The sequence below is a fragment of the Gobius niger genome (genome assembly GCF_951799975.1).
Source record: "Gobius niger genome assembly, chromosome: 17".
NCBI classification, from domain to species: domain Eukaryota; kingdom Metazoa; phylum Chordata; class Actinopteri; order Gobiiformes; family Gobiidae; genus Gobius; species Gobius niger.
Genome location: NC_136868.1, coordinates 29,721,591 through 29,745,503, shown reverse-complemented (window position 1 = coordinate 29,745,503; position 23,913 = coordinate 29,721,591). Strand labels below are relative to the sequence as shown.

The 23,913-nt window shown below is 41.1% G+C and overlaps 1 protein-coding gene across 1 annotated transcript; it reads left to right on the top strand.

Moving 5' to 3' along the window:
* The first annotated feature begins 335 nt into the window (after positions 1-335).
* On the top strand, positions 336-12,579 carry ttc14 (tetratricopeptide repeat domain 14). The gene is made up of 13 exons (XM_079574787.1): positions 336-503; positions 685-851; positions 3,299-3,429; positions 3,951-4,150; positions 4,363-4,447; positions 4,538-4,664; positions 5,448-5,603; positions 6,528-6,599; positions 6,693-6,812; positions 6,973-7,095; positions 9,088-9,205; positions 10,290-10,402; positions 11,864-12,579. The coding sequence occupies exons 2-13, from the start codon at positions 718-720 to the stop codon at positions 12,561-12,563; spliced, it is 2,079 nt and encodes a 692-aa protein (XP_079430913.1). The 5' UTR covers positions 336-503; positions 685-717; the 3' UTR covers positions 12,564-12,579.
* Positions 12,580-23,913: the final 11,334 nt, after the last annotated feature.

The window sequence follows — 23,913 nt, the reverse complement described above, 5'->3', positions numbered from 1 at the left end:
GGGCATGGAGCCTACAGGGGATCTTGGGAAGAGGGGACAGTAAAAGTATGAGGGCATTGATGGGGTTCCTAAAAGGGGCAGAATTGTTTCACAAAGTATAGGTGTACTTAAAGATTATTATAAGGTTGTTTATTATTATTATTATTATTGTTATGTTTCGGGTTGTTTTATATTTTCTCCTCGAAGCGGTATAGACTACGCACAAAAAGAATGTAACCTGAAATAACTAGCATCCTAAAACACACATGGTGCAGTAGGTGGCGGTATGCACCTAAGCTGTTGGTTGCCGCCCGCCAATAATCGAAAGAAGAAGAAGAAACAGTGTTACACACTACGCATGCGCACTGTACTAATGTTCAACTGCAAGGGTTTGTTGTTGCAGTCGTGTTTGGTTCTTTGGACGCTTCAATTGGTTATTTTCTGATATCTGAGTAACGTTTGCGCTAAATGCTACGCGTTCGTTTCGTTTTCTATTGTCGGGGATCTGAGCTGCCAGTCGAAAGGTAAAGTTTGCGTTTATTGGCCATGCAGAGGGCTAAAAGTGCTAAGCTAGCTAAGCTAGTGCTGGAAGGCTGTACTGCTTGACCAATTAGAAGACAACCCAGCAAAAGTAACGTGGCTTCACCTGACCTAAAGTCGTGAGATCTGCGGTGGTGACATCGCTATTATTCATTTGTCCATCAGTGCTGTGCTGTGGGATGGAGTAGCCTGGGCAGAATGGACAGGGAGCTGTTGAAGCAGTGCGTGACTTATCACGGAGCATCACTGTTTGAGAAGCTTCGGTGTGAGCAGACAGAAAACCCGGACTTTGAGGCTGTGGCAGCGGACCTGAGCAAAGCCACACGCGAGGGGTAAGACACCCAACACGTGACACTGTTGACGACAGTTCAGAATAGTTTTTATTGCCATTGTTTGAGAACATGTTCACAAACTAGGAGTTATTCTCAAAACAATCGTGCAACATAAAACATATAATACAGAATTTAGATGGAAAAAAAAAAGAAAAAAGAAAAAAAAGCTATATAAACTTTAACTATAAGGGCATGCATAAAGCATACAAAAAGAAGTCAAATATACTAAGAGGACAACAATCTAATATAGATAAAGTGCCTTAAAGAGGGGGTATTATGTTTTTTTCAGTCACATAGCACCAGTCTATATCACACTACAATGATGACCAAACCTTCTGTTGGTCTTTAAATGCAGTAAATTAGAATAACTGCCTTGTATAAAATTGCTCTCTTAAAATGGCAGTAGCAAATGTCTTGAAATAGGCCTCTGTCTCTTTAAGAACCTCTGAGCCTTTCCGACACGCCCCCTCCACACGCTGTCTGTGGCATCAGTGGGGAGGGGGTTCTGCTGAGGAGCAGTGGTTGGTTACTCGGCTGGTGACGAAAGCTCGGAGGCGTCTCCAGGAGGTGGGGGCGTTCCTAGGAGGACTCAGGACTCAGCTATCCCTAAAATGGCCGCCATCAGAGTTTTTACAGATTACTCAGAAAAACGTGAATGAGCCAAGGCAACACTTCAGGCATGTTTTTAATGAGGGAATGACATAATAACATGATGTAAAGCTTGAAAAAGTCGATTTTGCAGAATACCCCCCTTTAAAGGAGCTATATCATGCTATTTTAGCCATTCCAAAGTTAAGTATAGGCATTTATATGATATATTGTACCTCTACCATTATGGAGCACTCATTTTTGTGATAAATATAAGTGTTTTCTGGAGGTATTTTTCGAACCCGGAAGACACAACGCTTCGATTCAGTTAACTCCGCCCTCTCTCTCCGCACATTCAACTTTACCGTAATATAAATAAACAGCAATAAGTGAAATTGCTTCACGATGCAGTTATACAGAGTTGACATCTGCAACACAGCTTCATAAATGGCTAACACACATGCTAAAATGCTAACACACAAGCTAACCCGCGTTTGGATTGACTCACCGCTCTGCTCCATCGCTGTTTACATTGTGGGACTCGCGTTGGTTATAAAAGTTAATCCACTTTGATTCTGGCGAAGGTTCACCAAACATCCATCAGAGACAGTCACAGAGAAACACTGTTTTGGCTGATAGTCGCTGAATCCCGGAGAAAAAAACAGCTAGACGAGTGGCCTCTTCCTGAAAAAGGTTGAATAAACTCCGTGGAAAAACGCTCTTCTTTTTCTCCGTGACATTATCATTAGTTAAGAATAAAGAACATGTGTGTCCAGAGTAGGTAACGAGCTCCATCTTCAGCTGCAGCGCAAACATGACGTCTATTCAGACGCTCAGGGGATGTGTTTGTTTTGGCCACAGCTGACCTGGAAGCACCTCGGGCACATCCTTTTGTATTTTAAAAAATATATATATATATTTTTTTTTCTCTTTGTTTCTCTCTTACGACAGAAATAATGAAAAAGCTGTTTTACAAATTAAAATCAGGCCGTAAGCATAGAATTAAGACATTACATTACAGACGTTGAGCACTTCCGTTCCGCTGTTACGACACAACTGAACACTCGGTTGTTCACCAGGAGAGGGCGGAGCCTCAGAGAGCAGGATTCAGGAGGATTACTGAGAGCTGCGTGAATGAAGCCACAAACCACTCTGGGGGTGTTTTTGATAAGGAAATAGCATAACAACATGGCTAAAAGCTCCAAAAAGTCGATTTTGCATGATATAGGACCTTTAAGTGATAGCTTCGGATCTAAGTGTGGACATACCACAAGTGTAATAGAGCCTCTATCGATGCGCTTCTCATTGAATGTATGAGGTCACAGTGACCTCCAGGTTGATAGAAGCAGCCCCCAGTCTGTTGTCTCCAAACACGAGAGCAGCTCCTCCACAGCCGGTCGTAATCGCTATTTTATGGTCGCAATGAATGTACAAGGCGCAAAAGCTGCTGTAAAACATGCAAACCAGCATTATAGGCATGTGCTTCTGGTGTGATTTGAGCTGCTTAAACTTAAATTTGACAGCTGATGCTTCGGAACTTGTTTTAAGTATAAATGCAAATCTAGATGCTGTAAATGCTCTTTTGAATCAGGCCCTTTTCTCAAATTGTGCAGCCCTCATTTAAAACATGCGAGAAATATAAGGTGTGCCAGTCAAGGTCTAAATTATTATGTTTTGCTTGTTTTTATAGCTTGTGTGTATATATATATATGTTGTTTTTACAGTCCTTTACAACCCACTTTCTGGTTCTGACCTGCCAGTTGAAAACCACTATCAGAAATGAGTTATATTATAGATTACGGTTGTCAACAGGCTTTGTTTAGGCACTTCTAACTAACATGTTGTGCATTGGTCCGCAGAAAAGGAGAGAGAAACAGCACCAGTGGCCTTGTGGAGCGGTTCATTGCCAGGAAAGCTGACCTCCTCTTCTGTTCTTCATGGAAGATTACCAGCCGCCAAAGACCAGAGTATGAAGAGGAAGAAGCTACAGGTGCATCTTGGTTGTGTTTACAGTGCAATTTAAAACAATGTAAAAACCCTACATAGAAAATGAAACATGCATAAATCCCATTGGATTGGTAAAATGTATAGGACTGTGACATTGAAACATTAATTTAAATGAATTCATTACAGTAATCAACGCTATTTAGCACCTTGCTTAAGATGGCCACAGCAATGATCATACAGGCATCACATCTGCAACAAATGTATTGCATATTTTTACTCTATTCAAAGTAATGCAACTCCAAGTTCCACATCGCCATCCCAGTTCAATAGTCTTGATAGAAACCTATGTAATATATAGGTTTCTATCAAACCTATATATTATATATATTATGGCAAATTGTCATTATACACATTATTTTACTATTTTGTGTTACATATTAACATGGTGAACGGGCCTATTTTCTTCTTGACGTGAGACCAGTTTAATGTTCTGTGGTTATATTTGAGTGTTCATATCTTGAACCAACATTTCTTATACCATGTGTTTTACTTTTTCTTGTCCAGAACCCTATGCCATTATGCCGCCACTGGAGTTATTCATGGAGGTGCCATATGATGAAAGAAGAGCCATGTTGTACAGAGACCTGGAGAGAGGGGACGTTGTGGTGGGCAGAATTAACAACATCCGAGAATATGGCTTCTTTCTCACCCTGCTGTGTACGGCCGGTGGTCTGAAGAGAGATGTGGAGGACCTGGACCTTTCGGTATACCATTTTATCATGTTAATCAATCCTTTATCCTAAACAATATTTAAAAAGTAAACCAAACGGCACTGGAACAACTCTGTTCACTGCCAGACCACTACTGGTGAATGCGTCTAACACCACGGTATCAGGGTACATTAAAACTGAACACTAAACTGAGTTAAACATTACAGCTGAGATCTCTGTAAAAAAAAGATCACTCTTCTTTCCAGGCCCTCTGTCATATAAGAGAGATACCGACTTCGGGCAGCCATGATGATCCATTATCCTATTACCAGATTGGAGACTTCATAAGAGGTATGGTTGACAAATTCCTATCTTAGTTTTTGTTGCCGTTGTGAAGTTTGAGCTTGTTGGAAATCATTTGCTTGCTCTGTTCTTCTTCAGCTGGAGTGAAGGACATAGATCGTTATCAAGAGAAAATTACTGTGTCCCTCCACCAGTCATCATTGGCGCCTGATCTGGACCTCAAACTGGGGGTCATTACCAAAGAGGAGCTGCCTGTCCACTACAGGTACAACAACCTCCGACGCTAGTGGTTTTTGTATTTCGGATTGTGTCCAAACTAGGGATGAATGTTTTCTGTGTTTAACTCTGAAATTTACGGACATTTACGGCCTTTGCTGACAGAGAAGTGTCTGAATAAATAACACCAGTTTTGCAGTGCCCTAAACTAATCCGATAACAACCGCAGTAAGATTTCTGAGGGCATTATCACAGCTAATTTACTGATTGCAAAAGAGGATGTTGCGCAAATGGGAGATAAACATTGATAAAATAAAATAAAATCCTGCTTTTTCAGAACAGATTTTTTTTTAGGAACTGCAACAAAGCTTGAAATATCGTTATCAAATTCAAAGAATATTTGAAGATAAGTTTGTTTGTCCTTTGAATGGAATTTCCGTGTATTTTGTGACATTTCTCCCAATCAACAAAATGATTGTGACGTAGGTATTGTACAAGTATTGTTGCTAGTAAGTTGCTTGAGATAATAATTTTCAAAAGGTGCAGTTTAAAATAAATAGTTGGTCACCTATTACCATGTACTTTCAACACAATGTCTATTTGCGTAATGTTTTAAAGTGACTTTCTGTGTCACTATGTTTGAGCAATCCTGCTCTGTCACAGCAGGGTAGGAGGAGTCTGTAAATCCGCCATGATTTTCCCCTCGAACGTAGTTATTATGGCAAACGTGGAGGAGTGAGGAGATGGAGTCTATTAATATTATGTCTATGACTCCAACTGTAAGGACCAAGCTCTAGACCTAACGTAAATACAACTCCATCTTGTCTTCCAGCCGCAGCTTACGAGCTGCCAATGACACCACAGAGACGTACGAGCGTATCCTGAGCAGTTGTCACGGTTACCACAACCCCTGTGTGGTGGACTTCCTGCTGGAGAGGGTTGGAGTCAGCGACGCACAGCCGCCATCGCTCATGAGAGGCCTACAGAGGTAAGGAAAAGGCAAAGCAAATAGGGCTGCATGTTTGGAGAAAGGTGTGCTCATTGATTGAGGTATACTTTGTCATGAAAATATTTTAATATTAAAGGATTCCATTTTCACAGGTAAGTTAAATGTGCATTCTGCAACTTTTTACTCCAAAAAAAAAAGTTGATATTTGTGCGTATTTGACCTTGTAGTGACCCAGCAGCTGTATGAATGGTCAGCATGGCAGCACTTCACCGTGGTCTCTACAATGCTCCAGGATCAGTTGTTTTGTAGGTTTTCTGGTGAGAGGCTCCGTCAGCAGAGAAAACCTTCCAAACATTTGATCCTGAAGCATCCTGGAGACCACTGATTAAAGCAAAGGCGTCATCCCGCAACATTTAACATCCACGTTGTGCAAGTTTACAAACGCAAAATAGAAGACCGATCAACCCGGACTCACCGTGGCGTGCAGCGGTAAATCGTAGCTTCCAGCAGCGGCGCCTTTAGTACAAAATGAAAGAGAAAGTAATGAGGCGCGGGCGTGAATCTGCAACGGCTCCAGTCTGCAGGTTTAAACACTAAGACGGTGGTCCCCAGTGCCTGAACACTAAAACCTATCCAAGTTATCCTTTCTTTTATACACAGAGTTGGATAACTGTTGCCTAAATGCTCAAATGTCTGTCTTGTTAAGGACAACAGATCGTTTTAATGTAACTGCGCATTGTCCTTCAAATAAAATAAATAAATAAACAAAAGGTGGGTGACGTTTGGCCATTTGTTGCTCTTTAATGTACAAAAAAGATCAATTTAGTAGAAAACTGTGTTAAAATCAAGAGTTACACTAACGTCCCGTGTGCCATTATTCAATTCCTTTACCGTTCAGGGCTTACAGTGTGGAGTTTTCATATTCTCCTCAATTCATACATCTCTGTCATCTTTTGTCTATAGCAAACTATTCCAAGAGGAGGACTTTGCCATGTCTATTCGGAAAAAGCAGTCTGCCTCGTGGGCCCTAAAGTGGTAATTTTATTGTTTTTGTACTTTGAGTACTGCATAGATAAGTGGACAGTTGTCATGTGATTACATTCTGCCTTTCCCCTTGCACATTTCTAGTGTTCGTTTAGGTGTGGATCACTTCAAGAACGGGCGCCACGTGGAGGCCATGAATGAGTACAACAAAGCCTTAGATATTGACACCAATAATGTGGAAGCCTTAGTGGCAAGAGGAGCCTTGTAAGTTACACACTAACCTGATTTTTTTTTTATTTTTAATATCTATAAATTTGCTTTTGAGCCGTTCCTTTCATAAAACAGGATATACATTACATAGCAGCAAAAGCCTACTTCTTACTATTCTCTAAGCCAATTTGTTCCATGGTCTTTTTTTTATCAGGTACGCCAACAAAGGCAGCATAGTCAAGGCCATCAGTGACTTTGAGCTGGCCCTGGAGAATTGCCCAGATCACAGAAATGCCAAGAAGTACCTCAGCCAGACTCTGGTGGAGAGAGGACGACAGTAAGAAACTACACTTCAACTTTAGCAATTTACGTATCATGATAAAAGGACGCACAATATGAGAATGTGTTTTTATAGTTGTAAAAACAATATTATTGCAATATTAGACCACGATAAATCTGGACTAAAACAAGGCAAAAAAAGAAACACATTTGAGAAACTTTCACACGGTTCACGCCACGGTCAATAGTGGTCAAAGATGACTCTTAGGACAGTAGAAGGCAGCACTAAAACTTTAAGCACTTGGACCAAACACTGTCACAGAAATACATTACTTTTAATGACTGTATTTATAACTCTAAATAAGATTCAATCATGGTTAATGTATTCCTTTTATAAACGTGACTGTGGTTTCTTGTGTATTTAAAGGTACTATATCATGCTATTTTAGCCATTCCAAAGTTAAGTATAGGCATGTATATGATATATTGTACCTCTACCACTATGGAGCACTCATTTTTGTGATAAATATAAGTGTTTTCTGGAGGTATTTTTCAAACCCGGAAGACACAACGCTTCGATTCAGTTAACTCCGCCCTCTCTCTCCGCACATTCAACTTTACCGTAAAATAAATAAACAGCAATAAGTGAAATTGCTTCACGATGCAGTTATACGGAGTTGACATCTGCAACACAGCTTCATAAATGGCTAACACACATGCTAATATGCTAACACACATGCTAATATGCTAACACACATGCTAACACACGTTTGGACTGACTCACCCTCTGCTCCATCGCTGTTTACATTATGGGACTCGCGTTGGTTATAAAAGTTAATCCACTTTGATTCTGGCGAAGGTTCACCAAACATCCATCAGAGACAGTCACAGAAAAAACAATATTTTGGTGAAAGTCGCTGAATCCCGGAGAAAAAAACTGCTGAGTGGCCTCTTCTTGAAAAAGGTTGAATAAACTCCTCGTCCTCGTAGCCAAACGCGCTTCTTTTTCTCCGTCCGTGACATTATCGTTAGTTAAGAATAAAAAACAGGTGTCCAGTTATAACGAGCTCCATCTTCAGCTGCAGCTCAAACATGACTGATCTGTTCAGACGCTCAGGGGTGTTTGTTTTGGCCTCAGCTGACCTGGAAGCACCTCGGGCACATCCTTTTTTATTTTTTTTATTTTTGTTGTTGTTGTTGTTTTTTTGTTGTTTCTCTATTACGACAGAAATAATGAAAAAGCTGGTTTACAAATTAAAATCAGGCTGTAAGCATAAAATTAAGACATTACATTACAGACGTTGAGCACTTCCGTTCCGCTGTTACGACACAACTGAACACTCAGTCGTTCACCAGGAGAGGGCGGAGCCTCAGAGAGCAGGATTCAGGAGGATTACTGAGAGCTGCGTGAATGAAGCCGCAAACCACTCTGGGGGTGTTTTTGATAAGGAAATAGCATAACAACATGGCTAAAAGCTCCAAAAAGTCGATTTTGCATGATATAGGCCCTTTAAATGCCTTTAATCTGCCACTGACAGACCCATTTTAGGATAAGTCAGGGGTCATTTAATCACTGATTTATTAAAGAAAAAGAGAGCACTGCATAGGAAACCAATGTAAATCATAAAAAAATATGGGGCATGTTTTAAAAGGTTAGAAATGTTTCTTTGTTTTTAAAGTTTTTTTATCGTATTTGTCTATTCCCGATTATATTGAGGCTTCTCTTGCAGTATGGACATTGTGTCACCTAATATTGCGATAATGGTTATAATGATATTTTATACATGGGGCCTTGTAACTACATCCAAACAGAGTAAAGCCCTTAGATGTTGTAAAATGTAGAATAATATGGTAGCTGGCAGCCAAGGCAAAGAAAAGTTTAATTTATTAAATGGAAAGGGGATGCAATTTTTGTTCGGCCTCATCTTCCAGGCATTTATGGCCTTGCAAAGGGCACAAAACCTGGTTAAAATATGTAACAAAAACTTGCTTTTCTTCAGTTTACATTTTCTTTTGTAAACCGCTTGGCTTGTGTCTTCGCCTGCTGTAGGCTGGAGGAGCAGGAGAAGCTGGTAACAGCAGAGGGCCTGTACAGAAAAGCCCTCTCTTTGGATGACACGAACCCCGAAGCCCAGGACGCACTCACCAAAATTACCGACACCATACAGGTGAGCTGTCCACTCCTCACCCCGCACTACAGGTTACCATGGATTTTAAAGGTGGCGCCTCATGTTTGGCCTTGGGGAATGGAGAATAAAACAACATAACCAACTTGACTGAAAACTGTAAGATCAAATAAGGTCTAAACCGGGTCTGTAATCCACCTACATTCTGAACTGGATGTAAAATCTGTGCAAACTCTCTGCATATTTTCTCTAAATTAGGTCAAGACCATACTTCATGCCATCTGGTTTATTTAGGTGACAAAAGTTTATGGTCTCTGCCCAATTTTGGAGAAATCTTGAAGTACAATTTTCAGTAAATCCAAATCTGTCAGTGATACAAAGAAAAAATGCTGTAACTAACTGTTCTAACGGACAAAAGTGAACTGAACTTGTTTAAAATGCGCACTAAGAACTGAGGCTAGATTCTAAACATAAATCTGAAAAATGATCCTGATATTTCTTCAGAATCGTGCTGCCCTACTCACTGTTCTGTAATATATTCAACTGACAAAATACCTTTTTAACGCTTGTCGGGACTTTCTCCTTTATCCCCAGCGTTCTGTGTGATATTGCACCATGTCCTATTTGTAATTCTGATGAAGTGTTTCCGTGTATGTGTCTGTGAACCTGGGATTGTGCCCTGTGGTCCCGCGGCTGCCATGGACTTGTCCTCTGCTTGTCATCTGGGGCAAAAATGTGACTGCTGACCAATGGAAACGACTCCACACGCCAACTGGTACCCTATGGACAAATCTGTTTGCAATCCGGTAACACCACATCCCTCCTATGCCTTTGGGTACTTTGCTCGTCCACTTGCTTCTCTTTCAACAAATGTATCTAACCATTGCATTTCCAATAACATTCTTGTTACTTAAACCCCTTGCATTTTTTAATTTCTGGCCACATCTTTCCAAATGTTTTTTTCCCCCTCCATTTAACGATTGTCAAATTACTAATCAACGGTCTCTTGATTTACTGGGCTTCACGCTGCATGCAACTGCTTTTTTCATTTGCATGCACTTGCGTGTGTGTGGGCTCGGGGCTGCCATTTTAAAACTTTGCCTTGCCCCCTGTGGCGGCTGTAAAGAAATCCATCCGCCTGAGAGAGGAAGCGATGGCTAAGGAGCAGGAACAGGTGAACACCACGAGCAGTCAGACGAGCGCTGACAAGTTGCGTAAGATCTTAAAAGATGACAAAAGGTAAGTTGGAGCTGATCTTAGGAAAATGTAAAGAAATGTCGTCCTTGGATTTGAATCATTTGGAGCGTTGTAGAAATCAGAAATATGATGTCATTGTTTCGAAGATGTGGAATCAGTCTGCTTCAGGTTTGCAGAGGCTGAAGATTATTTTAATAATCTGAGAATAATTTGTAGTATATATTTTCTTTGGGGTTAGGTGAAAGGAGCATTTAATCCTGAGCTTTGAAAAAAAAAAAAAAAGAAATCACCATTTGTGATAAAGTTTGTCTGGACCAAATCACTTGAAAACAAATGTAGTAGTCATATGTACTTTTGTTCATAACATTTCATTTTTAATGAATAGAATAGAAGTCATAGAATAATGTCATGTACTATTTATTTTCTGTGATTTTGTGGCCTGAAGTCACCTCTATGCCATCAGCTACTCTGGGGCAGACTGACCAAACCTAGTTAGTGCAGTTTACAAAGGTTAGGTTGACTGACACATTTATTCACATTGTGCTTACCTGTATGCAAACATAATGTTTAAGTTTATACTAAATTACACATTATGAATCATTTGTAAGGCATTGGTCAAAACATTTACAAAGCTTTTCTAATCATTATCTAAATAGGTCCTGTTTGTGTTGCCTTTGTTACTCTGCATGCGAACCCTATTAGATTTTGAACTCGGCCCAAGTAAATCTCAACCTAAAATCATACATTGTGACTATGAAGTAAATGTCAGTAGGTTATTCACCTATTTAGCCATGCTTTCATTGGCAAGGGTTGGGCAAAAGTTTTTTTTAAATATAATTTTTGTGGGGGTAAATCACCCAGCTCTATTTCTAGTATCAGTGGAACTGCTTTTTTTGGTGGTCTTTAGGCTCAGCTATCGGGCTAACACTAGAACAATACTATACTGGCAAGCATCCACTACCCCAAAGGAAAGTATTTGTGTCATATTGTTAGAATATGTATTAGGTCTATTTATGTTTGTCGATCTGGTGGGGAACCACTGTCTGAAGAGCCACATGTTGAGTGATTTAAAAAAGGACTTGGATTGGATTTGGTTTGAAAATGAGGCGAAGCTGCTTTTACACTGTAATGATGAAGACTGCAGAACCCTAATCTAGGGGAACTTTGTCTGAAAAATGTTGGTAACCACTGGTTTGAACATATTCACGATCTGAGAACTAATGTTAATCACTTTTTTAATGCTTACACGTATTTATCAGTGAGGGATGCTTTGTAACTACTTCATCAATAATAGATACAATAATTACCAAAGCTTTACTATTACTTAATAGTGTAGTTGTGATAATGTTTTTTTTAATTCTTTTTAAGATTTTAAGATTTTTTTTAGCAGAACAGAACAACAGACAAAAATAATAAGGAAAATAAATACAAAAAAGCTACTTTTATGTCTCTTTAGAAGCATTCATCTCTCACATGTAACTTGTCAGTGCGCCGTCTTTTCAGGATGAAGAAGAAACGCAAGCGTTCCACATCCTCCTCCTCCGCATCCTCCTCTTCCTCCTCCAGTGACTCCTCTTCCTCCTCCTCATCCTCCAGCTCCCGGCGTAAATCCAAAAAGAAGAAAAAGAAGAAAAAACACAAGGCCAGTAAGCGCCATCGCCGAATTTCCTCCAAAGATAGCAGGAAAAGCGACCAGGGCAAGAGGGGCAAGCAAGAGGACGAGGATGTAGAGTGGTATCCGGCGCCGCCAATAACGTCGGCGACCTTTCTCAACCAGATGGGCGGCCCGGGTTTCGGAGTTAAAGATGTATTCACAAAATGCACGGACACTCAGAATAGAAGGATCTCCATATCCGATGAGGAGGAAGCGGGGCGGAAACGAGCCACGAGAGAAGGAAGTAGGAAAGATTGCAGTAGGGACAGCTTCGAGGACAAACGGCGCTTCTCCTCTTCGTCAGCGGATTCGGAATTCTCCCGGAGGTCTAGCTTCACCTCCGAGTATCCGAAATATCCCAGGAACGAGGCGACGAGGAGGGGCTCGCTGGAAAGTGGTAGGTATGAAAGGGGGAATGGGGATCAGGCGAGTAGCAGCAGCACGGGAGCGAAACAAGGAGACAAAAAGGACCTCCCCACAAACCTGCTGGATATATTCAACCAGATCGAGAATTTTAAGAAGGAGAAGGGAGTGAGGCCTAAAAAGTGAAGCCTTTCATTAAGTCATTGTCTTACAGGATGTTTGTGTTCCTCAGTGGTTCTCAGCTGATTTATTTTCGGGACTTGGTTTGAACATAACATGACGAGCCGTGACCCAAGTAAATGTATTAACGTATAATTTTTTACGTTCCGCATCAAACGTGAGCTCCAGAGTTTCAGACACATGACATTTTCCGTTCCATGAACCACCAGTTGAGAACCGCAGGTCTATAGTACTTTGCCTCCAGGAATCATTTACAACTCTCTCGTGTATTCCTGTGTTAAGATTGAGGTCTGATGAAAGATTAAAAACACCAATATTCAAAAACATCTTAACTAAATGCATTGGAATTGATCTGCAGTTGTTAAAGCAGTACTAAGTAACTCTTGCCCCTAGAGGCCATAAGCGCAACTGCAGGTGTCGTAGCATGTTGCGATTGTTTTACTTATTCTTTGTCCTTGAGAGTAAATACTACGCTGACAGAAAAGGGAGAGAGGGATATTGTACATCAATTACACAATGGAGATTTATTCTTTTTACTCAAACTTGGCTGTAAATACAGTTTAAAGTGGTGCTAGCCTGCAGTTAGCTGTGCTTGTTAGCCGTTAGCCTGTTAGCTACTTCTTTGCGATTCTATAAGTGTGTATTGGTTGCTCCGGTCCGGTGGCAGTCAAGTTGCAATTGTGGTTTTCACCAGGGGGAGATGGAAGACACCCCAATCATCCCATTAACACTTGTATTACCCCCAGAGGGAGTACGGAAAGGATTTATTAAGGTAAACAAGTTACTTAGTATTGCTTTAATACTGACATTTGACATTTTAGTTTGGTAATTTGTTGTGCACTTACCAACAGAAAAACAAATTGAAATGATTTTATATCAGACTGCTTTACTTAAAGGCAATGAAAATGTATTAGTTCATGTGCGTACTTAAAGAAGTGGTGAAAATATGTCCACAAATTAAAATCTTGCAGTATTGATCTTTTTTTCTTGCAAATTGAAATCAACTTTCTGTGTAAATCACACTCCGTAGACTTGTTCCTTTCTTTCTACGGTGAAATGCCCTCTGTGCAAATAGGTTAATTTGACTTTTTTTTTTCTTTTTTTTTTCGTATCTGCAACATGTCCTAACTGCCATTGTTGTCTTCAACAGAATGTGAAAATGCCATATGACATGAGTATAATTGTTAACAAGGGAATGGCTTCTCCAAATAAAGGTGCCACATTCAGTTAAAAAGTGTGTGGGGTACTTTTTTGTTGTTTTTTGTGTGTTATCAAGGCCTTATAAAGAGTCGCAGCCATAGATCACGCCAAACATGTAGAGGCATTTTTTTTTTTTCATTCAAAGATGGTGATTGATTATAGCACTTGCGTATAAAGGTTGGTAATACAGTACTAGGGAAAAGTGTTGGGTTTGTGCATAATCTTTAAAGGAGTCCTCTTATTTACATACAAGTTATTTGATAATGACTTCAAAAAGTCTGCCAACATGTGTGGCAATTTCTGACTAAGTTTAACCTCTTAACCCCCACCTGAACCAAACACATTTTCTACAGTTTGGCTTTACCCAAATCTAAAAGCCTCTTGAACAAAGCATCCAAATAGAGAACAATTAGACACAAACCAGGATGAAAATGCAACAAAAGCGCATGAAAAACATGACAAAAAGCGGTGAAAAAGTGTGTGATGAAAATGCAACAGAAGTGGCATGTGTCAAAAACGCAACAAAGAAGCTACAAAGAAAGTGAGAGAAATGTGACAACAAAGCAAAGGGAAAAAAGTCAAAGGGACGACAACGCAAGGGAAAAGATCAGTTTAGATGTTTTGTAGGTCTTAGCATTCAAATGAGACTAAGCTTTTAGATTTGGGTAAAGCTGCACTGCACTTGGTTAAGGCGCGGGTTAAGAGGTTGAATCACAGAATAATGCAGCAACATGTTGAGAAGTGTGCATATTATCCAGGGACACTCCTGCCACCTTGGGGCCAGCTTTTACACGACCATATTGTTCTTCCTCTTTCATTTTTTGTTTTCAGTATTTTCAGTCAGCAACATCTGTAAGTGAGTTTTTATATTCATGATTAGTGCTTTTCTATTGTATTCAGCCTATTAATTCAGGAAACCAATGTCCGTACATGGATTAGGGCCATGGGTTCCCAAACTTTTCAGGCCATGGCCCCCAAAATGTTTGTGTCGAAACTGGTATCGCTAAATCAAGGTTTAGAGCTTGCAGACTCGGTACAGAGACCCCACCCAGTTCAACCCATGGATCTATTATGGTTCAACCACTATAGAGCTCCACAGCCCCACCCACCCCCTCTTAAAATGAAGAATGAATTTTGACCACAACTAACAGTATACTTGCTCCCTCGTTCATGTTTGTTATTTAAAAAACAGTGGCCACATCTGCAAATTATTCTTATCAGGAATTACTCATAAGCCTGATTTTGTCCTTGGCTGCAAAATACATAACATCATGTACCAAGAACCACTTTCATGTAAAAGGGACAAAGATAAAAAAGGCCTAACACGTGATTTTTTTAGAAGCATACTTTTTCAGCCATTTGACCTTTGATCATGTTTGGCTAAATTAATGTTCACAATAGAAAATCTCTTTCTTTTTTTATTCATTATTTGTATTAAGCGACCACAACCCCACTGGTATGTTTAGCCTGACCTGACCCACTACTCCTGTTTAGAATAAATAGAGGAGAGTAGTGTGTGAATCTTTGTAATTGTTTAGTCGCGTTATTTATAGTTCAATTAACTTTAACAATCCATTATAACAACTCTGCATTTTGTCACAACAAATCCTTAAACACATTGTATTTTGTTAAGATTTATTTTGTAATAATTGAGTTTATTTGTTTGGAAAGGTTTCAAAAGGACCACTGGCCCCTATTGTAGACTCTCAGAATATCTGTGCAGTTTTGGTTGTGGCCACTGGAGGGCAGTAGGGCACTAGCAGTAGAAGATCGTTTTGTACTTGAAGTTCACTCTTTGAAATATTCTGCCTACTTGAGTCAATGTGCAGCATGTCTGGCTATTTTGATGCTATATGTTTGTCTGTTATTGATTAGTGATAAGTGATATTCACTCTGACTGTAGCACTGTATACAGCAGTGTATGTGTTGTGAAATGGGAATGAGTCTTTACTATAATATATATACTTTGTCATACTCTTCCGCGACATCTGTGGAGTTGACATTCGTGATTATAAATTAAACTGTTCTTTGTTGTTTAAAGGCTTTTTTTTGCACCTTTCCAGCATGAGTTGACTCTTTCCTTAAAGCCTTATACTGTAGTCATCCATTCACTGCATATGTATGTGGTGGTTGTAAGCTACTGTATCCACTGCTTCCCTGGGGCACACCAATCTGTGCCATGAGCCCCTCCAACCACCACCAATCACTTGCTCACACATGGGCAAGGTGTGGTGAAGAGTCTTGTCAGGACTCTACAACCTGGATCTGAACCGCGGTGACCCAACCTGGGGCTGAGCTACTTTTGCCTCAAAACTGAAATAGTTAGGAAAAGTTTAGCAGTGTGCTAACATGCCCCATTGAAACAGGTAAACAGTAGCTTGTGGATCGAGCTTTGGATTTTTGTACTTTCCATTAGGAACTACTACATTCTTGCACAAATGACAGACATCTACCTCTACAAATTGGAGATCCAGTACATGGAGGAGTAGTGCGAGTCACACAACGTTGTATTGAATGTGATGAAAACAAAAGAAATGGTCTTGAATGTAAAAGCAGCTAGAGATCAGAGTGTGGACTGTGAATGAAAGGTCAGGGGGTTCAGCAGTTTTCAACGTATCGAGGAATCCAATTCAATTCACGCTTTCAGTGGGCTAATCATGTGGATTATATTATATATTCTTCCAAAATAAACCAGCGTTGGTTTCATTCTGGCCTATTGTACGAGTTTTTAATGGTAGGGGAAACCGGAGTACCCAGAGGAAACCTACACAGACACGGTGAGAACATGCAAACTCCACACAGAAAAACACATCCAGCCGAGGGTTGAACCTGGGACCTCCTTGCTGTGCAGCATGAGCGCTAAATGCAGTGCTATCGTGACACGAATGTAAATGTTTTGCTAGTTCCGACTCCTAAGTGTCCAAGACACACTTCTCCACAATAAAAAATATAATCTAAATCTATTATAATCTAAATTTCTTTCATAATGCGCCATAGATTTCAGGTATTCTGGTCTACTGTCTGAAGACCAGAAGAACATAACCTTGTGAAGGTTAAGTCCTGCATGCATGGCCTGTATGTCCCTGTAAGCTGTGTGGCAATAGAATATAATGAAAGATAAAGCTCGCGGTCAGCTAAAGAATTGGATGACCATAACTTCTTGAAGTCATGGGTCTTCATTGCCAGACTTGACAAACTCTTGATGAAACGGCAGATTTTTACCACCACAAATCACAGCAGTTCCACCTTTCACACAATGAAAGGAGGGATTCCTTCTACACTCCTGTATTTTTTCCCCCCTTCGCTAAGGCAATCAGACAGTTGAACACGCTGGCGAGATGAGACATTTTAAATTAGCGTAAGGACAGGGAGAACGAAGAGGGAAGTGACATTTTTCATTTTCTACAATAAAAGGCATTACATTGAATTCGCCGGGCATGTACAATATGCGAGGTAAGTAATGGAATAGAGGCAGGACGTGTGTTAGTGGATAATGAGGAATTTAAAGATGTACGGAGAGGCGTGCGCCTGCCATTCACTTGCACCGTGTCGGCGGCAGTGGCCTTGGCGGAACAGCGTCGGCACAATGGAGAGCTGTGTTGCACTGTGTAGAGGGAAAACTCCACTGTCACCCACATGTGGACTGTCTGCTCATTATACAAAATGACACACATCTAAAAGGGGGTTGTAATGTCAAAATATTTACTTAAGAGTAATGTAGCCACTTTGTTTAAATTATAAGTAGTGCTAATTTTACTGAAATAAGTAGAATTGTTTTCTTGAGTTCTACCAACTGCTCATCAAGAGAGCATCTCAAAAGTCATACACACACAGTAAATGAAGTTGGTCCCTTTTTGTTGCAATAAATACTGTGAGGTCCTCACCTCTCAATCTCTTGCTGAGATGGGTCAGTTCGGAGGAGAAGTGAGCCGACCAAATCCATGTTTTTACTAGATATTTTTCACCAATAAAACCTCCAAATTGTGATTTAACACTTGTTATTCATTCTTTAATCTGTGAGCATAGTTTGTCTTTCAGGACAGAAATGGCCTGAGCTGGTGTCTGGTTAAATCTAGACTGTTAGCGTGCTACTGCTTGAATGAACACCTTGCCCAGACAAGGCGAGAATATGCATATACCCCATTGAAAGGCAAAGGCAATTCGTTTGTTGTTGGCATTTCAAAGTTCAGTATCATTTGAAAGTTAGCCATACTCCCGACAATCACATAGAAATCTTCACAAAACTTGCGGTTACGGGTTTAGTCATATAGAAAGAAGAAATTCCTGTCAGTTGAGAAATAAAATGCAGCCTTGTCCCCATACTAAAGAAGCTGCTGAAGATTTCCTCACTAGATTTTTTTACAATCTTATGGACCTATGCATCAAGGCCATCATGCAATCATTGGAACAGATGTTGAACACGTTATAAAGGAGACATATCTGTCGTATCTTTTCTACTGCTCTGATATGCATTTCTTGGATTTTTTTTTTTTTTAACACCCATAAGCTTTTCTCCATATCTCCTTCCATAGAAAGTAATGCTGCACGGCCAGTTTGACCCCTTTTCCATCCGTGTTGTCGTTTCATGAGCTGTTGTTCCTGGACATCTTCACAAAAAAAACAATTCATTGTCTGGCATGTTTACTTTTAAAGTGCTACAGAAAGTGTTTAGTTGCTCCAAGAGCCTTGGAATTTCAGCAGCGCGTGATTTTGTTTTGCCAATGCACTGATAACACGGGGGCCGTTGCAGCTGAAGAACCATGACTACATTTACATGCAGTCGTTAAGGTCAATATTACAGTTTCTGGATCACTTGCATTAACCTGTTTCCATGTGTGAGCAGACAGTACATGGTCATTGTAATCAATTGGGATATTCTGATCCAAACGGACAACGTCTCAATGCACGGAGAACATCATGACACAAATACACGATATTTCAGTTTTTTCCTCCTGTATCCAAAGACAAGAGCAGCAGCAGCACGGCGGATAATGAACAGTCCGGGGCCAATATTAGTCGCCTTTGTTTGCGCTTTGTTGCTGGTACTGACCCACCTACCCATACTTGACACCATTGTGCCTCATGGTCTTCATTAATGGAAGGAGAGAGCGTGAAGAAGAAATAGTAAATGGAGCCGGAGCTGTGCCATACACATCCACGCTACCTGTTTCCACCAGAGCCTCCCAGACACTTTGGATGAAGGTGCGCAGTCAGGACTGGTGGGAGTTCACCGGCGCTGACTAGCTGGACAATTTTCATATGTCACATCAATCCTACTAAACTTTGCCATAGATGGCGCATACAAGTACTTTCTCAAAAGTACCTTTCTCAGATTCCTTGCGAATATAACATACGCAGAACACAAATTAATGTTTCCTTTCGATGGGAATATTCCAATACGCGTATATATGATCAAATATTCGGGTTACAAAAGGAGCAACCCAGGGGTCATAGTGGGTTTTTTGAAAACCTGAATATGAGCATATTCAGTTTTTTGCCAGTGTTTACAAGGCCGTGTGCAACCGCGTTATTGCTAATATATGAAAGGGTTATAGACTGCATGTAAACGTAGTCAGTGTTACCTCAGTGAATAAAGAACGCAGCGACAGAGGTCAGTAGCAGGGGTCTGTGAACCGCTCGGCTCCTGCAGGTTTAGCAAGCTAGCTAACTTTAGCTTGATAAACCACACCCACTTCTTTCTGCAGGAAAGAAGGTGGGTCTGGCCATGCACGGTTGCTGATTGGTGGCTAAGGTCTAGTCGAACCAATCACGGCCATCACAAAGAAATGACAAGGTTACGCAACTCGCTGCACCACTATGTTGTTCAATTCATCAACATTAGCCAAAACTAATCATGGATGAAGTAGTCATGGATTTTGCCTCTGCGTGAGTTTATATTCAGTTCATATTTTATGAATTGAACTACAGCTGTTCGCTAATTGCTAATTAGTTTGTTTCACTGATAATCTGTGCGCGTTGGCCCGCCCATTGAAACTGCTCCAAACGCTCCGTGACCAGACTAATTCCCTGTGTGGAATGGACAGGGAACAGTATGGCATAGCCAGGCAAAGCTAACTTAACAATGGTCCCTCGCTGTTTCGCGGATTTGTTTTTAGTACAATTTTGCATGCTTTTTTACAGCGTATGAACGCCATACGCGCATTGTGTTCTGTTCTCGCTGCAGAGAGAATCTCAGTCAGTGTCAGCCCACACCGCACACCACCAGAGTCACAGCAACACAGGCCGGGCATGAGCGGTCCAACTCCGCATTTTACAGGATGCTAGCATGTGGTGCTCAGCTAAACACTCGCCTTTTGAAGACTCGCCTAAAATTGCTACGATAAAACTTTGGTCGTAGCTATAATTGTCTCTTAGTTTGAACAATCAAGCAGAGACGAGAGCAGCTCACGATGTTACCATCCCCACGTCTGCAATGTGACATCTAAAAATCTTATTAGACAAAATAAATGGCAAAGTGTACACCAGGCATAAGTGAGAACCCGTGTGAACTAGTGAGAAAAGTGTATAAAGTGTGTGTGGTGAGGGGCTTTACAGCCTTAAGACATATATAATAATTGTGAAAAATAAAGCTGACTACTTCGGGAATTTAACCCCTGCGATGAACAAGGGACCACTGTACTAGATTAACATAAGAAGAGAGCTTACTCGGTAGTGCAAGAGCATGCAATTGTGTGGACTTCGGCCGGTGCTTTAGCCTCGATAACTGTATAGTGTCCCCTTCGTTTCAAACTTAAGCTCGAGCCTGAATACCAGCCCGGACGCTGGTATTGCACTAAAAAGAGTCACTAACACACACTTCTCCCCCGGTATGACGTGTGTATTATTCCACTTCTTGGTACAGCTAGCTAAGATTTGTGAAGGGGGGCGCTTTTGCGAAAGGTTAAGTTGGAAATCCTGACCAGCCCAGTCACTTATTTCTTAGGATATTTTCTTTTTAAAGACAAATTTCAAAATTCAAAATATCAATGCTGAGGTAACCAAATGAATATTTTGACCCACTCAACTTGTCAGAGCCTTTTGGGATAAAGATGGACCAACATTGCAAACCAAATACCGCAATATTGGTTAATAATACTCTTGTGCACTTATCTTATGTCTTCCCTATGTACGAGCCTTGGCGGATTTTAATTTCTCACCATGCCAGTAGTGTGTTACCTTCAAGTGCTCAATATTCCTCCCATTTAGCCACATTTTTTCATTCGCCTAATGACTTTCCGGGCTGATGTTGTTTTTCTCTGGTAATTGAATGGGAGTGAAGGAGCGACAAGGCGAGGCACGCTGCTGAAAAGGCTCAATGCGCTGGACGTGTTCAAGGCCGGAGTGAGACATGAGAGGAATCCGGTGATCTGCTAATGGGGCCGGGTTGGAGATGGAAGCACAAGCACTCTGACCTCGGCCAGCATTTCAGAACTCATTTTCAAACATCAGTTCAATCTCTAAATGGTTAATAACATGGAATTGGATTTTTCCATCTAAAAATATGGGAATATGGGAATGTGATTATGTGTCCATAATCAGGAAAGTGGGGAAGTACAGCATTTGTTGTGGAAAAAAAGAGAAGTTTAATTTTTTGGGGGGCTTTTTCTTTATTTGTGTCATACGTGGCACACTGCTCGCCTCATAGTGAGAATGTTCAAGGTTTTCCTCCTAACCCCTCATCAATTGATTGAAAAATAACTGACGGAGTAATACTTTCGCAATGTTGCTTAAGGGCCTATCTCACCGGCCTGGAGGCTAGTTGGAAACTAGTTCGAGACTTGAGTTGTTGCTGGTCACGGAGATGTCTCCGAAACTTCCCGGAAAATCAGGTGAGTCTCCAGGTAGTCTCTGTGAAAACAAACAGGTTTGATTTCAGCGGAGACAGCATGGCAGCTTGAAAAAGTCTCCACGTGCTCTCAGCATGGTCTCCAAGAGGTCTCCGCATGGAAAACTATCTGTTGTTTTCAAACTGTGAGCCGTTTCTGTGAAGTCTCTGCAATGCCTGTCGGATACCAAGGAGATCTCAAAGTGACTCCATAACTCTTTGAGAACTCCTTGGTGTCCATCAGGTCTCGGAGACATTGCGGAAATGTCTCACCAATTGAGGACAACAAATAGTTTTCGCAACATTGCCACAAATGCTTGAGTATGCGGAGACCTCTCAGATACTTCACCGAGACTACCTGGAGACTCGCCTTTTTGCAAATGGACATATCGTAGACATCTCTGGACTAGTGGTGACTCCAGTCCCTAGGCTGGTGAGATACATCCTTTGTATGTGTGCAATCAGTCCGAGTTGTGGAGATGCAGTGAGATAGGCCCTTAAAAAGATCATCTCCTGAACCAAAGGGTACTTCCTATATAGTAGCTGACTTGCTGGGTTTCAGCAGCCAAATCCATCCCGCCCAAAAGTGTCTCAACACCCCCAAACGGTAGTTTCCTATATATTCAAACTCAAAGTTTAATGTCTTCTCTGTCAGCGTGTCAGAAAGTAAAGTCCAATTATTTTCTCAGAAACGCATCCAAAACGTATTGCGACAGTATTCAAAAACATGAGCTTGATGTTGGTTAGTAGAAAGGCCTAATTTGGTAGGTTTGTGAATCCAATCACAACATTGTCAATTTTCTGTTTGTAGATTTCTTTTAAAAAGTGTATCCCTCCTATAGAGTCATCTGGGCTCCTGGCTTCCATCTGAGAGAGCATGACATCATATTCTAATGAAAAAATAGAAGCAATGGACACCAGAAGTACTGTCATAGGTGCAGATGTTGAGGAAAATCTGTATAAATAAAAAAACAAAAACAGCATCACACACTCAAGCAGCGTAGAGACAGTAGAGACAGAACAGGCATTACAACGTTTTATTGACATATGAATCATTATTGGGGCTCAGACCTCGGCAGGAAGATCACTTGAACGATATGAGCTGCTGGCATTGAACGCTAGCCAGGATCTTCCCCGGAGCCTGGACACTGGTGGTGGTAGAAGGAGACCTGGGGCGGCCTGTCGATGAGCAGAGGAGAGCCAGGCGGAGAAGGGGGTGGAGGAGGGTCGTAGCACGGCTGGGAAACTCTGAGTGATTGACCCGGGGGCTTAAGGAGACCCTGTGCGACGAGTGGCTGGAGCGGAGATGAACGGCGCGTTGATTGGTTGATGTGTTGGTGCGGCTTGAGCTGGGTCTGTGGTTCGATAATTGAAGAGGAGATGAATGAATGCAGCTGGTATGTCTTCCAGGTTGAATTTGCGCATAAGCTTCATTTGCAGAAGAGCCAAAATTGCACATCGGCTACTTGAGTGTGTGATGCTGTTTTTTTTTTTCTTTTTTGATTTATCATCATATTCTAAAACGTGAACGCAACCTATTCCGCAGATTTAGCAACTCTACTGTGGGAATTAGGGAAGAAAAGGCTTGACAAAAGGTCAAAGAAAGACTTATGCTCCGTTGTTCTACAAATGAGCCATGTAGCTGTGTCGCTGAGGGGTGATTTAGCTTTTTTTTTGTATGTTAAATGCCATTTTCATCATGACAAGCTCCATACAGTGATTTGGGAAGTGTATGAAAGGACTTGCCCATAACACAAACACCACATTGTGCCTTTTTATTTGACGTCCTATCTATCCTATTTCGCATCTTGTCTTCTTTATGTCGTCTTTTTTTAAATATATCATCAAACCATAACCTCAAAATGTGCTTTTTTACAGGTGTTGATCTTAATATTCACAGCCACTCGCTGTTTTCAAAGCTCTTAGCTCCCAATTGTTACCTCCTCGGCTCCTCTCAAAGAAGCGGGCTCAAGCACTTTGTACAGCTGAGGCAAATTTTCCACCATCCCGTGACAACAAAATTGCGCTCGAACAAGCCGCGCTACTACAAATACAAACGAAAAAACGAAAAAAGAAAAAAAATGTGCAAGCTTTCTCATATAACACAAGCGCTTATTAGCATACATCCACAGTTTTCAAGGTGCACGCAAATTCCATTATAACACTCTGAAGATTGGACTAATGTGGTAAACACAGGTCAAGGCTGCCACCGGAGCTGCGAGCGAATGGGGAGGCGTCGGGGAAACGCTGACTACGTGAAGCTAGCGCCCGGCATTACAAGAAAACCAACCTCTCCCAGCGCCAGAGAGATAGCAGCTACTTTCTCATTTT